This window comes from Nanorana parkeri, unplaced genomic scaffold (genome assembly GCF_000935625.1).
Source record: "Nanorana parkeri isolate BGI_ZX_2015 unplaced genomic scaffold, ASM93562v1 scaffold8, whole genome shotgun sequence".
NCBI classification, from domain to species: Eukaryota; Metazoa; Chordata; class Amphibia; order Anura; family Dicroglossidae; genus Nanorana; species Nanorana parkeri.
The window spans coordinates 413,846-427,300 of NW_017306276.1; the positions used below are offsets into that span (position 1 = coordinate 413,846).

At 41.2% G+C, this 13,455-nt stretch overlaps 1 protein-coding gene across 5 annotated transcripts in view; it reads left to right on the top strand.

Annotated features, from left to right (window-relative positions):
* Positions 1–13,455, top strand: part of SUPT20H (SPT20 homolog, SAGA complex component) — a 78,100-nt gene that overhangs the window by 43,870 nt on the left and 20,775 nt on the right. For all 5 annotated transcript variants that reach the window (XM_018554278.1, XM_018554307.1, XM_018554291.1 and 2 more), the window contains exons 17-20: positions 13–118; positions 4,003–4,158; positions 6,811–7,120; positions 12,669–12,835. In XM_018554278.1, the coding sequence (XP_018409780.1) occupies positions 13–118; positions 4,003–4,158; positions 6,811–7,120; positions 12,669–12,835 (739 nt within the window). The remainder of the gene's footprint in view (positions 1–12; positions 119–4,002; positions 4,159–6,810; positions 7,121–12,668; positions 12,836–13,455) is intronic.

Sequence of the window (13,455 nt, forward strand, 5' to 3'; positions counted from 1 at the left end):
ATTGTTTTATAGGCAGACGGTATCGCAGGCTCTATCCAGTCCTCTGTACTGGGTAAAGGCGTCAAGCACAGGCCACCTCCCATTAAACTTCCTTCTAACTCTGGCAATAATTCTCCAGGTATATGTCTATTCTCTTCATTAGAGATATATATTTTTTTTAAGATCTGATATTTTAGCAACGGGTGGATATGTTGCACTGAATTACTCTGTGGTTTCTTGCATCCATGCAAGATACTAGTGATTACATTTTTCCCCTCTTGATGTCATGATTTAAACCCCCCCACCACCACAAACCATACAGATGTTTTCTTTTACTACCACTATGTCTGTAATGTAAAATTTAAGATGAAGCTGACATTCTCTGATTAAGGCTGTGGGCAGTAGGCATAGTAAAAAAATTACTTTGGGTTGATTGACGGATTTAAAATGTATAGTGTTGCATTCCTGTGTAAAGATGGACATTTTCTGTTTTGTTCACATTTTTAAAGCACATCTCTAGCCCCCCTTAACACCTGTTTTTTATTTCTTTAATTCCCAAAATACATACCCTAATTCCAGCTGTCTTCTAGCCATTCTGGGTGATGTCACAAGTCTTTCCTCTTCTTGCCCGTTGTTGGTGGTGGTGGGTGCTCCTTACTGCCGCACCAAACAGCACTTAATATTGCGTGAGCCCAATTAGCGCATCAGTAAACCCACTGCTGTAAACCCAGACGCACATGATGACATATATCCAGCGGGGTTGTCCATTAGAATCTGTGTTCACAGGAAGGGATTTAATGATACTGGCTATTATTCTACCTGGAAGCGGGCAATAAAGGAGAACACAGAGAGCATCGCGTGGAGGGGTTGAGTAGGTTTCGATGGACACCATGGGAGTGGGTTTCCACCATGAAAATGTAATTTTTATGCTCTTTCTTGAAGTAGTTAAAGAAGAATGACACCTGGCAGTTGTAAAGCAATTGTGGAAATGAGAAATCCGACTGCTTTTCCTAAGATCCATTCCAACCACTTTTACCTACTGAATCTCCTGCCTAAACTGGACAGTTTAAAGGCTAATTCTTTTCTCATTATAACATTCCATACAAACTGGTAGATGTCCTCCTTTAAATGGCCATTTAGGGTTTTGTGTTGGTGGAGCATAGTAAGAGGAATTTATGTAGAGCTCTAATGCAAGTTTCCTGTGCCCGTGCTTTTGTTGCTGCTTACGCTACACTTGTCTGACAAAACTGTTACCTAGCATTAGGGATGTACCGATACTGGTTTTTCAGGATCAAGTACGAGTACCGATAAAAAAAATTTTTTTTTTGATACTAGTCTATACCAAGTACCGATACCAGTGCCATGTGCCACAATTATCAGGAAGTCAGGCGGCGGATCATGAACCATCGCTCGCCTTCCTGATTGCCTGGGATGCCGGTGTTCTATCGAAAAAACACCGGCCTCACTTGCCAAGGCTGCCTGGCTTCCTGACCAATCAGGAAGCCAGGCGGCGGGTCATGAGGTGCCGTCCAGCTTCCTGATTTGTTAGGAAGCCAGGCTGCCTACCAACAAGTGAAGCTGGGTTCCTAGCCAATTAGGAAGCCGGGCGGCACGTCATGACCCTCCTCCCGGCTTCCTGATCGGCTAGGAAGCTGGCTTAACTTGTTCCTAGGCAGCCTGGCTTCCTAACCAATCAGGAAGCCGGACGGCACCTCATGACTCGCCGCCCGGCATCCTGAATGGTCGGGAAGCCAGGCAGCCTTGGCAAGGCAGGCACACTGGAGTGAAGAGAGGGCACACACAAACGGATAACAATCAATGGACAGGCAAGTATGGCCACTCACACCTCACAAATGAATGCACGGTGATACCACAGGGAATCACAAGGGTCTGGGAGTAAGCTGGTACACAGGGAACACGAAGGAGGGAAACAGCCAAGCAGGGAAGCAGGGAATTCACAAGGGTATACGAGGAATCCAAGGGAACAAGGAATCATAAAACTGCTCCAGAAACAACAAGGAAAAACAATAGGTAAAAGGGGAGGGTCTGGCAAGAGAAAACGGACTCTCTGCTCAAACCCAGAGCAACAAGTGAGCTGAACCTAAATAGGAAAGAAAGAGAGAAGATTGGCGACAGCGCTCCAAAATCCCCATTGGCTGACAGCCAAGCACCTAGGACAGAAAGGGAAAATCTGACAGATACCAGCACAGTGTGAGAGCGGCATTAAACCGAGTCATTTTTCCCCTGCTGTATTGTCACAAAGATGTTGCTATAGAAGCTGCTTGTGGAACTAAATTCCAGCAGAGCCAAAGGCGCTCAGAGCCAGCTGTCATTGAGATCATTACCAGGCTCAGTTGGTGCAGTTTGAGGCCAGAGGCGCACTGTAGCACCAGAGTTTACTAAAACTGAAGAGATAGTACATGCCTGACTCGCTTTGTATTCCTCTGCCAACTGCTTCTCTGAACCTGGCAGGCTTTGCAGAAGGCTTTGTACACCTAGTACTATGATAGTGAGGACCCCCCGGAGGACTAGCCGTCCTGGCTACCATGGCTGCCTGTGACATGGCAAAGCTGCAGAGGAAAATGAGTGTGTGTGCACTGTGGTGGCAATGCTGCAGAGACTAGATCAACCTACAGATCGTTGCCACCATAGGGAAGAAAGTAAAAGTGATTGGCAGGATTAACAGGCATTTTCTCCATTAATTTAAACTTTTTTTTTAAGTGACGGTCATTTTTGGGAGGGCTTACTAACACATTGAAGGGTAAATCTGCCCAAAGCTGATATTATGCAGTTTCAGTTTGATTCCAGTGGGATTAAAGTGACACTGTTACCCTTCCACCATGTTCCGTGAATAGGAAGAGTTGACAGTGTCTATCATTACCCGCAGGATTCTTTGATCAAGTATTGTAGCATGCCAGAGAATTCTGAAAGAATACTGAGACTCCCTTGTTTGGATTCTTAATGGCACATATGGTTGGCAGACTTGGAAACTCTTCTGAGGACATCTCACCCTGGGAGCTTATTAAGAGATATAAGAAAACTGCTGGTGATTTACCACAACTATATCCACTTACACTTTCTGTCCATTTTTATGTCGGTCTGATACTCCTAAAATCTTGTACAGGAGTCGCTGTCTGTCTGCAATAAACACAATCACAATCAAAACATCAGAAATTCTAACTCTTCCTCACTAAATAAAAAAAGACCCCATCCTAGCTCTATCCAAAGCAAATAAATACAATTGTGTGGAGATGGGCTTTAAAGCTGGTGAATGGATGTCACCAGCACACCAAGAGTATTGTAGTTTGAGAGTATTGCTGAGCCTGATGAAGGGGACCCTGCGTGGCCCGGAAAGCGCTAGTTCTGATGACATGACGTTTCTCTAAACGAACGCTTTGGACTACAATACTCTTGGTGTGCTGGTGACATCAATTCACCTACATTATCTGGTGGCGCCATCCGCAGTCGTTGCGAGCATCCCCCCTCATTTGATTTGGGGCTTTCCGGTAAGGAGTGCGACAAGGCAACTCAATCACTTTTCCCTCTGATCTTTACTGTAGTCACCCCCTCACAGCTATTGGCTTTCTCTGCCATCAATCATTTTGTTACTGAAGAACACATTTCAGGCATCCCTTGAGACATACCTGTAACCAATGAGCAGAAAGCACAGTTAGGATATGCAGCACCCATTGGCCAGCAGGGAGAAGCAGGCACATCTGAAGGGGTCCCTGGTATGTGTTCTTTTATATATTTATTTTGAAAAAGATCCCAGGCAGGGTGCTGTGATGTTTACAGGAGCCTGCCAACCCCGCCCTCCAAACTAAGAGCACAAGACCAGCAGGCAGAATAGGTGATTCTTAAAAAGCAAACTGATTTGAGTGAACAAATGTAATTGCATGTTGATTGGGGGGACAAGGAAAGGTATTGTATTAAATGTATTTATTACATTTCAATTTCAAGAATGTACGCTTTGATAGTATTACTAAATGTAAACCTTTTGTGAATTCTTTTTTCTTTTTCTAGGTAATCTATTTAGTCACCAACAGGCGAGTGGTCACCTGAAATCCACAACTCCGCCTCCATCTAAACCACCAAGTATCTCTCGAAAACAGTCAGTGGACCTTAATCAAGTCGGCTTGCTCTCACCAGCTGCTCTGTCACCAGCCAGCTCATCACAAAGTGAGTCACGCCCTAAATTCTCCATTAAATCTCCATAGGCCTTTGGTGTAGAGGTCTTCAAGATTAAACCGTTCTTTCTAATGGATTGGTGACACCAACGTGTATGCTTGTGTGCGCTTCAATGCTTGTAAAAGCCTTGTAGACTTGATAGCAATATGTTCTGTTAACTGTATGTATTTTGTGTTTTTCATGTAATTGTCTTTTTTTTTATTTTGATATATGGCTATATATTTTAGTTTTTTCCTTTCACTGTATGCACCCTTTGTGTGTACGTATTTATAATGGAAAATTGCTAGAATGACTTGTGTTTTTATGCTTTAAGAATGCAATGCAAACCAGGTATTACAGTGTGACAAAAAGCAATTACAGTGTATTTTTTATTTCTATTTTTTGGATTGAAATTTTAGAAGCTGCTGTTTTTAAAAGAAAAAGAAAAAAAAGCTGAGCGTTATTGTTTTTTGTGTGTGTATAACCTCACGGCATGTCAAGTAGTTGACAAAAACCCAGTATGGCTTTTTGAACTATATTTACTTCGTATAATAAGTTTTATGTTTTTAATATATATATATTTAATATTGCCTCACAAGTATTTAACTATGATGAGTGCATGAAAGCTGCTGGATATGTGCAAAATGACTACAGGTCATTGCAACTTCCATTTTTTTTTTTTCCTCTCTTTTTTAAATACTTTGGTTGCATTGAAGTCAGTCAGGCATTTGTAATGCTATGTGTTGCAGGCAAGACTAGCTTTTAAATGAGACATTTTTGGGCTTAAAGTGCAAGACCACCCAAACCTGATGATGGATACAGTTTGGTTGTGCTACCTTGTGAGCTTATCGCATTTGAAAACCATAGCTTTCTCAAAGTCTCTATGACGGCATGTAATTTGGTCCTGATGCAATTCCAAGCAGTGTCAAAAAGCTGCTTTTGGCTTCCCCATGATTTTCTAAGACAAATCATTAGGGAAAGTGACCACATAACTTATAAAATTTAACATAAATGGCAAAATGTGATGTGATATAGTCCCAGCAAGGCATAGATGTGCCATCATGGAACTCTAGTAGGGATCATGTTGGTGGGTGGGTTCACCTGAGTTGAGATGCGCCTCAAACACAAGTCAGCAAAATCCCATTTACTTTAATTGGGCAGTACACATGGCAGTCAAGAGCCTGAGACCTTCTTTGTGTTGCAATGTGTATCTGTGGACATAGCATGTCTTACTGAGATGTGCTTGAACTTCAAGCAAAGCAGGGCAAATGTAGTCTTGACTAGAACACCCAGCGACACGGACCCTAAGATAGGTAGTGCTTATGAGAGGCTAGTATTTGATAGAACCCAGTGGTGTCAACACAAGACTTATCAGTGTTTGGTGGACTTCCAATTTAAAGCCCAATCGAACGTTCAGTTTAAATCAGCTGAATTCTTTTCTATCCGCATCAAAATAAAAAGGTGTTAAAAGCCTTACAGTTAGTGCCCTTTAAAAAAAAAATGCAAGAACACTCCAGACCGGAATCTCTATTAAAGTTATTCAGTGGGTGCTGAAATGGCCTGTGGATGGTGGTGCATAAGTTGAGGTATAGAACAATTAACCACCATAACCCCAAAGGTCCATTTCAGCGTCTCGTCTTTATTTGATGTCGGATAAACATGGCCTCACATCCAAAAGAGACCCTTTGCGGTTTACACTATTTTTGTCCGATGAAGGAACTGCATAGGGTGCCGAAATGTTGCATTTGTAGGTGAGGTCATGTTTATCCGATGTCAAATAAAGACAAGACAATGTAGTGGACTGTTGGTGTGCTGGTGGCTCTTCTAGTCTTCTAAACCCTCTTTAAAAAACCAGCCACAGTCTGAGCACTAAATCAGTCTTGGCACTACATTTTGCTGATGGCATGCTGTACAGAATGACCCTTGCTCTCTTTGTGGTAGCAGAGGTTTGATATACTTACTGCTGAACTAGAACTATAGCTCAGCATTCAGCAAATCTCTCTGCAAGGGGCTTATTGAACCTCTGCAGATCGACCACTGCTTCCATACAAGGGTCCTTCTCTGCAACATACCGGCAAGGGATGGGCTTTTCTACTCGGGCTGTGGTTGATTTCTGAATCAAACAAATTGTAATACTTTGCACGCCATTTTTGTATTGATGCATCTGGATTATGGTTTGCCGATTTAAACTGCTCGTTAAGTTAGGCTTTATTTGTTGCCTGTGTCTGGATTTTGAAAAGTTGCATTGATTGTTTGACATTGATTTTTAAAAGAAAAATACAAACGTGTTAAATTTTTAAAAAAATCCAATTAAGTTTTTTTGTTTGAAAAATGAGAATGTTTGCTTCAACTGCCGATATTTGGCTCTACTAACAAAAGCATTATATTTCTATGATTTGTTTTGCTATTAAATGGGTTTGAAGCATTTGCGACCTGTTAACGACGTGTTTTCTTTTCGTCTTTTTTGTAGCAAGTCCATGTTGTCTTGCCTTTGTGAAACAAACGTGTCACACCTTTTGAAGTTCTTAGATTTATTAATCGTTTTTATATTAATCCCTATCACATTAAGCATGGTCCTTTTTTTTTTTTTTAGATTTTTTTTTTTCACTTTTTATACAAAATGTGTTTTTGTACTAGTGCTTTTTCATTTTTCTCAATGAGCAGGATCTGGAACACCCAAACCATCTACTCCTACACCAACCAACACCCCATCATCGACACCGCATCCACCCGATGTTTCCAGCTCCGCTCCTATCACTCCTTCTGTCACCCCCACACCCCAAGACTCGAGCTTTAGTTCACAGCAGCCCACATTGATAGGACCGTTTGCTCAGCAGCAAATGTCTCTGAGTCAGGGGTTACCTGTAATGACCATTCCGCTGTCTACCATGGTAACATCTATAACTACGGGAACTGCATCCACCCAAGTTATGGCAAATCCTGCTGGACTTAATATCATCAATGTAGTTGGATGGTAAGTTCCCTTCATCTTGACACTCCGCAGCTTTTGCATCTCTAACAGATCTGGTCCTGTACTCTGCATTGTGTTTTTGTTTTTTATATTTACTTAGGAAAAGGAGATGAATAGTCTTTGTTTCAGAGGTAGCTGTGCTGCTAGAACTGCCTATCAGCATTTAGGGGCCGTTCACACCAGATGCAGTGCGTTCCGGCCCGATTCTGGCCAGAACCCACTGCCTCGCATTGCGGCAGGTTCACTTTTTTGTGGGGCAGGAGGGGGCGTGGTGGGCCATTGAAGTGAATGGCACCATAGCCACGCCCTCCTGCCGCAATGCTATTGGCCGGACGGGATCGCACGGCACATTATATGCCTGCGGTCCAGTCCGATCAAAATGCTGCAAGCACTATTTTGATCGCACCGGACCGCAGGCATAATGCGACTTGCAATCCCGTGTTTACATTCCTTCGAGTTTACATTCCTACTGCCAGTTGAAAATTGGATACATTGAACAGTTTAAACACTATTTCCAGCTTTTATTAACTTCACAGTGAGTTCAGGTCTGTGTTCGGGGTTGAGAAGCGTTCTGATACATTTACATTTTCTTATTATTCTTAATGTTAATAATGGGAAATTTTTCTGAAATGACAAGTTGGGTGTGATTGTAATTTTCACATTAGCATACCTAGGCAGTAAGAAAAATAACCCTCTCTTTTTGTCTACTAACATGTTGTCCCATTGTAGTTTAGTCACATCAAGAGGACCATTAGCGTTTGAATGAATTGCTTTTAAAACATGTCTTTTTTTTCAATCTGACTAAAGCTGGCGTACACTGCTCAAGTTTGGCCAGTTGCTGCTAAATCCGATGAAATTCAAGCTGTCAGTGGCCCTGTTTGCACCACACAACTCTGTAAAATTTGATTTTTCAGTCCAATTTTGTCAAGTAGCTGGGTGGAAAATTGATGGCTGAACTGTTTGGGTATTCAGCAGCCATGGGTGGTGACTACAATAGCAGGCAGGGGAGATTCCTTCATGCTGTTCCTCGTAGATAAGGGAATCAAGTGATTTCTCCTGCGGGCTGAACTTGGGAAGTCTAAGGCCTTGTTCACACCAAGCGCGGAGCAGTTGCAGACCGGATCAAAACTGCGTCCAATGTATTCGAATGGTATTTTTTGCTCCAGTTCACATCTTAGCGTGCAGTTCCAGAGCAGGTGAAAAAAACTGCAGCAAGCCCTATTTTACCTGCTCTGAAACGCATGCAAACACATCAAAAACGCATGCAAATGCCTGGAATGCATTGAAAGCCCATGTTAAACTAAAAAAAATAATATATATATTTTTTTTAACCAAAAAACAGCCCGGAACGCATTAAAAACGCGGCACAACCCACTGCACTGCGTGTGCAGAGACCTGAGCGGATCTGCTCTGCATTTGGTGTGAACAAGGCCTAAAGGTGTATGGCCAGCTTTACGGCAGCTACTTTAATGCTGAACTTACATGACCACCACTCTTGTCTATTCTGATTTCATATTCATAAAAGTGATCTCATGGAACCCCCCTGTTCATATTGTTGGATTGAAGCTTTTGAGGAGTTTATGGTCCAGTAGGCATCAATAAGCAGACGGGCTCCAAAAAGACCAGTGTCTTAGGCGGAAAGCACTTTTCCAAGGGATGAGACTTGTTTAAGAAATGTGCAGTTCCCCGATTGCCAAGTTGCATTCAATGAAGTAAACATTGTGTTCCATAGCATTTGAAGGATAAGACCATTACTCTTCTGTGTAGCAGGATATCATGGGCATAGTTTTGCACTTGGGCACTCCTAACCAATACATATTGTGGTGTATTAACAATACTGAACTTATTTGTAATGTCTTCAGAAAGATAAAAGTATACATACATTCTGTGATTTTTCTAATGTGTTGTCTGGGAGGGATACGTGACTTGGCACTTTAGGACAGTGCAGACTCTTGTTATTTTAATTCCTCGGACGTCTGATGTTTTATACAGCAGTACAGTACATTGTCATCAAATAAAACTTACACTGCTTTTCTCTTCTCTGGTCTTCTTCTTTTTCTACAACTTCTAGAACTTTGGGTATCTCTTCTTCTTAATAAATAAACATTTCTCCTATCTCACAGTGTTCCCTTTATTTCTGCATTTCATGTACATCCTCTACTGCTCTGCTTTGTTTCTCTTATCTCTTCCATTGCAGTGTACAGTGTTTGACGGGTCTCTCCTTTTTAGATTCCTTCAGTCAGCTCTCATGTATCTTACTCTTCTGTTTTAACTCTTTACTCCCTGCTTTTGCTTTGTCGTAACATGTACTAGTTACAGCATAGTATCTATGCATCATAAATATTCAATATGGTCATCGACAATTTCTACATAATTGGATTTATGCAGGACAGGACTAATCCCAGGAGCCAGTTCGCCAGTGCCGCTTAAAAATTACAGCTGATGCCCGACTTTTGAGGTTTTTTCTAGTTGTTAATGGAGCTGACTCCTGAAAATCCTCCTGGATTGGACAGGCTGGCTTCTGAATTTCATATTTGTCCACCCCTGGATTTATGACACCGCAAAACAGCATTGCATAGTGACTCTGCTCAGATTTTAGCAGCTTAGGGTACAGAGAATAAAATAATGTGCAATTGGTTACTGTAAATTTTTAAATGGGCACTAATATGTTTAAAACATCTTTACAATTATGTATTGCAACTTGTCATAATTATTTTCATCTGCTTGTCTTGTTGACATAGTGAATGATATGTACTCATATGTAATGTGTACTCAAACTTTGTTACAGTAATATATAGGGATGCACCAATACCGATACTAGTAACGGTATCAGTGCTGATGCCGAGTGGTGCTCGCCCAAATGCTCTGATGCCTAGCCTGATACTTCTGGTATCAGGAAACCGGGCAGCGCATCATTACACGCTGCCCGGCTCCCTGATTGGCCGGGAAACCGGCTCCATGCTCTCTCGTCACTTGTGACAAGAGAGCATAGAAACCAGCTTCCCGGCCAATCAGGAAGCTGGGAAGCGTGTAATGACGCGCTGCCCGGCTTCCTGATTGGTCGGAAGCTGGCCAATCAGGAAGCCAGGCGGCGAGTCATTACATGCCGCCTGGCTTCCTGAATGGGACTTTCGGTATCGGCGAGTACCGGAAAAAAAATATCGGCGCTCAATACCGAAATACCGGTATCGGTGCCACCCTAGTAAAATATATATTTAAAAGTCCTGATGGTTCTAACAATCATAGAATTAATCAGAAGGACAATCCCATCTGCTCTCTCTTTTTTTTCATGTAAAATTCAAGTATTTCATAAAATATAGATGAGATGTGTAATGTTTTTTAAATTAGAGAACATATTGAACTCCTTTATATTGGTATGGAATTTGTAGTTTTTTTTATATATTTGTTGCAACCTAACCAACCATTCAATTCAAATGCCTTTCACTAGATGAAAATACTAAAGTTCTGTATTTTATGGATCCCAGATTTGAGGACTGCACAAGGAAATTTATGCCTAGTTTGTCTTTGGGTGTGCGATCTGATGTAATCAAAATATGTTTGCCTTTGTATTTTCTTACCCTCAGTAACCTTTTTTAGAAGGTGCACATATATGGGCGGATTTACTAAAGGATGTTAAAATCTCCACTCAATATGTGAATATTCACTTCAGTAATGTATTCATGTGAAAAGCAAATACTGCTTTCATTTTATATGCACAATTGGGTACGCTGGTTTGTTTGTCTCGTCTGCCCCGCCGGGGAGGTGAAGCATGAGCGCGCGCGGCAGGACCCAAAAGATGGTGCACTATGTCTAGGCAGGGCGAAGCCAGAGGAAACTCTGGTTGATGTCCGCAGCGGTCCTGATGTGCAAATCAGTCGTCCGACCTGGGTATAGGGGCGAGAGACTAATCGAACCATCTAGTAGCTGGTTCCCTCAGAAGTGTCCCTCAGGATAGCTTGCGCTCGGGCCCTCTGAATTTTATCCTGTAAGTTAGAGCCGATGTGTGACATTGAAACTCGCATGTCGGCTCTGTAGATGGGGATGTGAGCGAACACATTCCGACGCTACTCACTTACCGACCATCTCCCTGCAGAGAGCGGTGACTGCCAGTCACCGCTCCCCGCAGGGATTCCCCCGCTCCGATCCTCCAGCACTGAGTGTAGGAACGGGGAGGGGGCGGGCACAGCTGACTCTGCCTCTAGATAGGCAGAGCCCGCTTTCACTCACACAGCTGGGTGGATCCAGACAGTATTGTCGGGATCTGTCCCAGCTGCGGAACTTTCAGTATATTGCGGGCAGTAGCCCACGATATTCTGACCGTTGGGCCACGGGAGGACGCTAGTATATGTCTTTTATGTCCATTCAAAAACACTTACCCCATAGTTCTCTTTCAAGTGTGCATAGTCAGGGCACAGGTTCACTTTAATTGCATCTGTTTCTGAAACATTGTTGCATAGGTTGTATTTTGAACTCATAAGTTAGTTTTGCAAGTATTCTGTTCAATTTTTGAAGAGGCAATCAGTTCTTGTCAATTAGTCTAGATCAGCTAAGGGGTATTACACAGTTGGTATTCCTATAAACTTGCTGTGAGAGTATACCAACTGATCTCCGCTCCCATGGCAGCTGGTCGCTAGTATATTTGTACAGAGAGTGTCGGCAGTGACGGCCTCCATGTTTTTCACATGGCCGGTCTCCAGGGGAGTGGGAAGAATTCTTTGAGTGTTTTTAGAGCATATTTTGAACCTTTTTATAATAGTATGCAGTTTATATATTTATATACCTTCATTTTACCTTCCCAACAATGCAATGTAACTCGGCTCACATCCTTGTCTTGATTGGATTTGCAAGCTGATAGTTACCAGTACAAGTTAGAGTTCCAATCCTCTAACTTTCTTGATCACTTACAAATGAATCTATAAATGCCCGAGAAAGAATAGGATTCAGAATTACAGCATTCTATTTTTTTTTTTTTATTTATCATAGATCGTCTGATTTGTTTTTTAACTTTCAATTAAGAGAAGTACTGAGTAATAAGTAGACCATGAATCTGGGGCATTACTATTGGGCCAGGATGAATGAGAATCCTCAATCATTCATTGACCTAGACTAAAGAAATGTGATTTGTTTTTAAGCACAATTTTCTTTTTCCCTTTTTTTCTTAGCTTGGCTAAAATGTTCGGAAGCATTAGATTATGAATTAAATGCTTGCCAATCACGTTATTACAAATAAGGATACATGGAGACAAAATAGGGAAGGAAGTTTTCCTAGCATTACATTCATTTTACAAATTACATTTTTAATGTTACATGTCTTTGCATAACCATATAAAAAATGAACACCAACAAACAGAACAATATTTTTTTTTTAAATCTATGGGAATGGCTGTATCATATAGGCACAAGGTTTAGAAAGAAATTTAGAGCAGGGCCATTGGTTAATTACGCAAAGTCTTAATACAACATGTTAGTTTCCTTTTTTGCATTTATTAGTCTCCCTTTTATTCCACGAACCTCTGTAGCAATTAATATGACTTTCTTTCCTGTTCCACAGTGGCCCACAGGCATTGATGAGTGGCTCAAATACCATGCTGGGGTGTAGTACTGGTGCCATAGCCCCCGCAGGGATAAATCTGAGTGGCATTTTACCTCCAGGAGGCCTGGTGCCAGGTACAATGCCAGGCTCATTGCCGGCTGCCATGCAGTCTGCCTCTCAGGCAGGTTAGTATCATTTAGTTGTTGGTGGCGGTTTGGTGACATTATTGTGCTCTGAAAAATGTGAACATATATGCAGATATTTAGATCAACCAGTTCTCTTTTTTTTTTCTTTTCTTGAAGTTACCTATCCAGGAAAATAGAAGTTCTCTTTCATATGCCTTACCATAGAAATATGAAATTGAGTTCATAATTCAATGTTGGTGTTCTTTAGTAATGATTAAAATAAAAGCCAATTTTCTCATTTTGGAATTTAAAAAACATTTTTTGTAAAAAAAAAATGCAAATTTATTTACAATTTTTATAGACAATATATATTTTATCTATGTATTTGAGTGTTAACCTTAAATTCTACAAGAAAAATGTATCTAATTGCCTTATGACACCATCACATTTTATATTTCAGTTTACAATATAAATATATGTAGAATTAGGGCATATATGGACAGTTTTGTTGCACGGTTGATTTAAAAAAATAGTGTAATGTAAAAAAGTAGGTCAGAGGAAAAAATTATACAACCAATTAAAAATGTAATGTCATGACACGTTTAAACAATCACTTGTGTTATTGACATTACCAATTAATGTTGGACATGATGTAAGTATATTTAATTATTATTTCACTA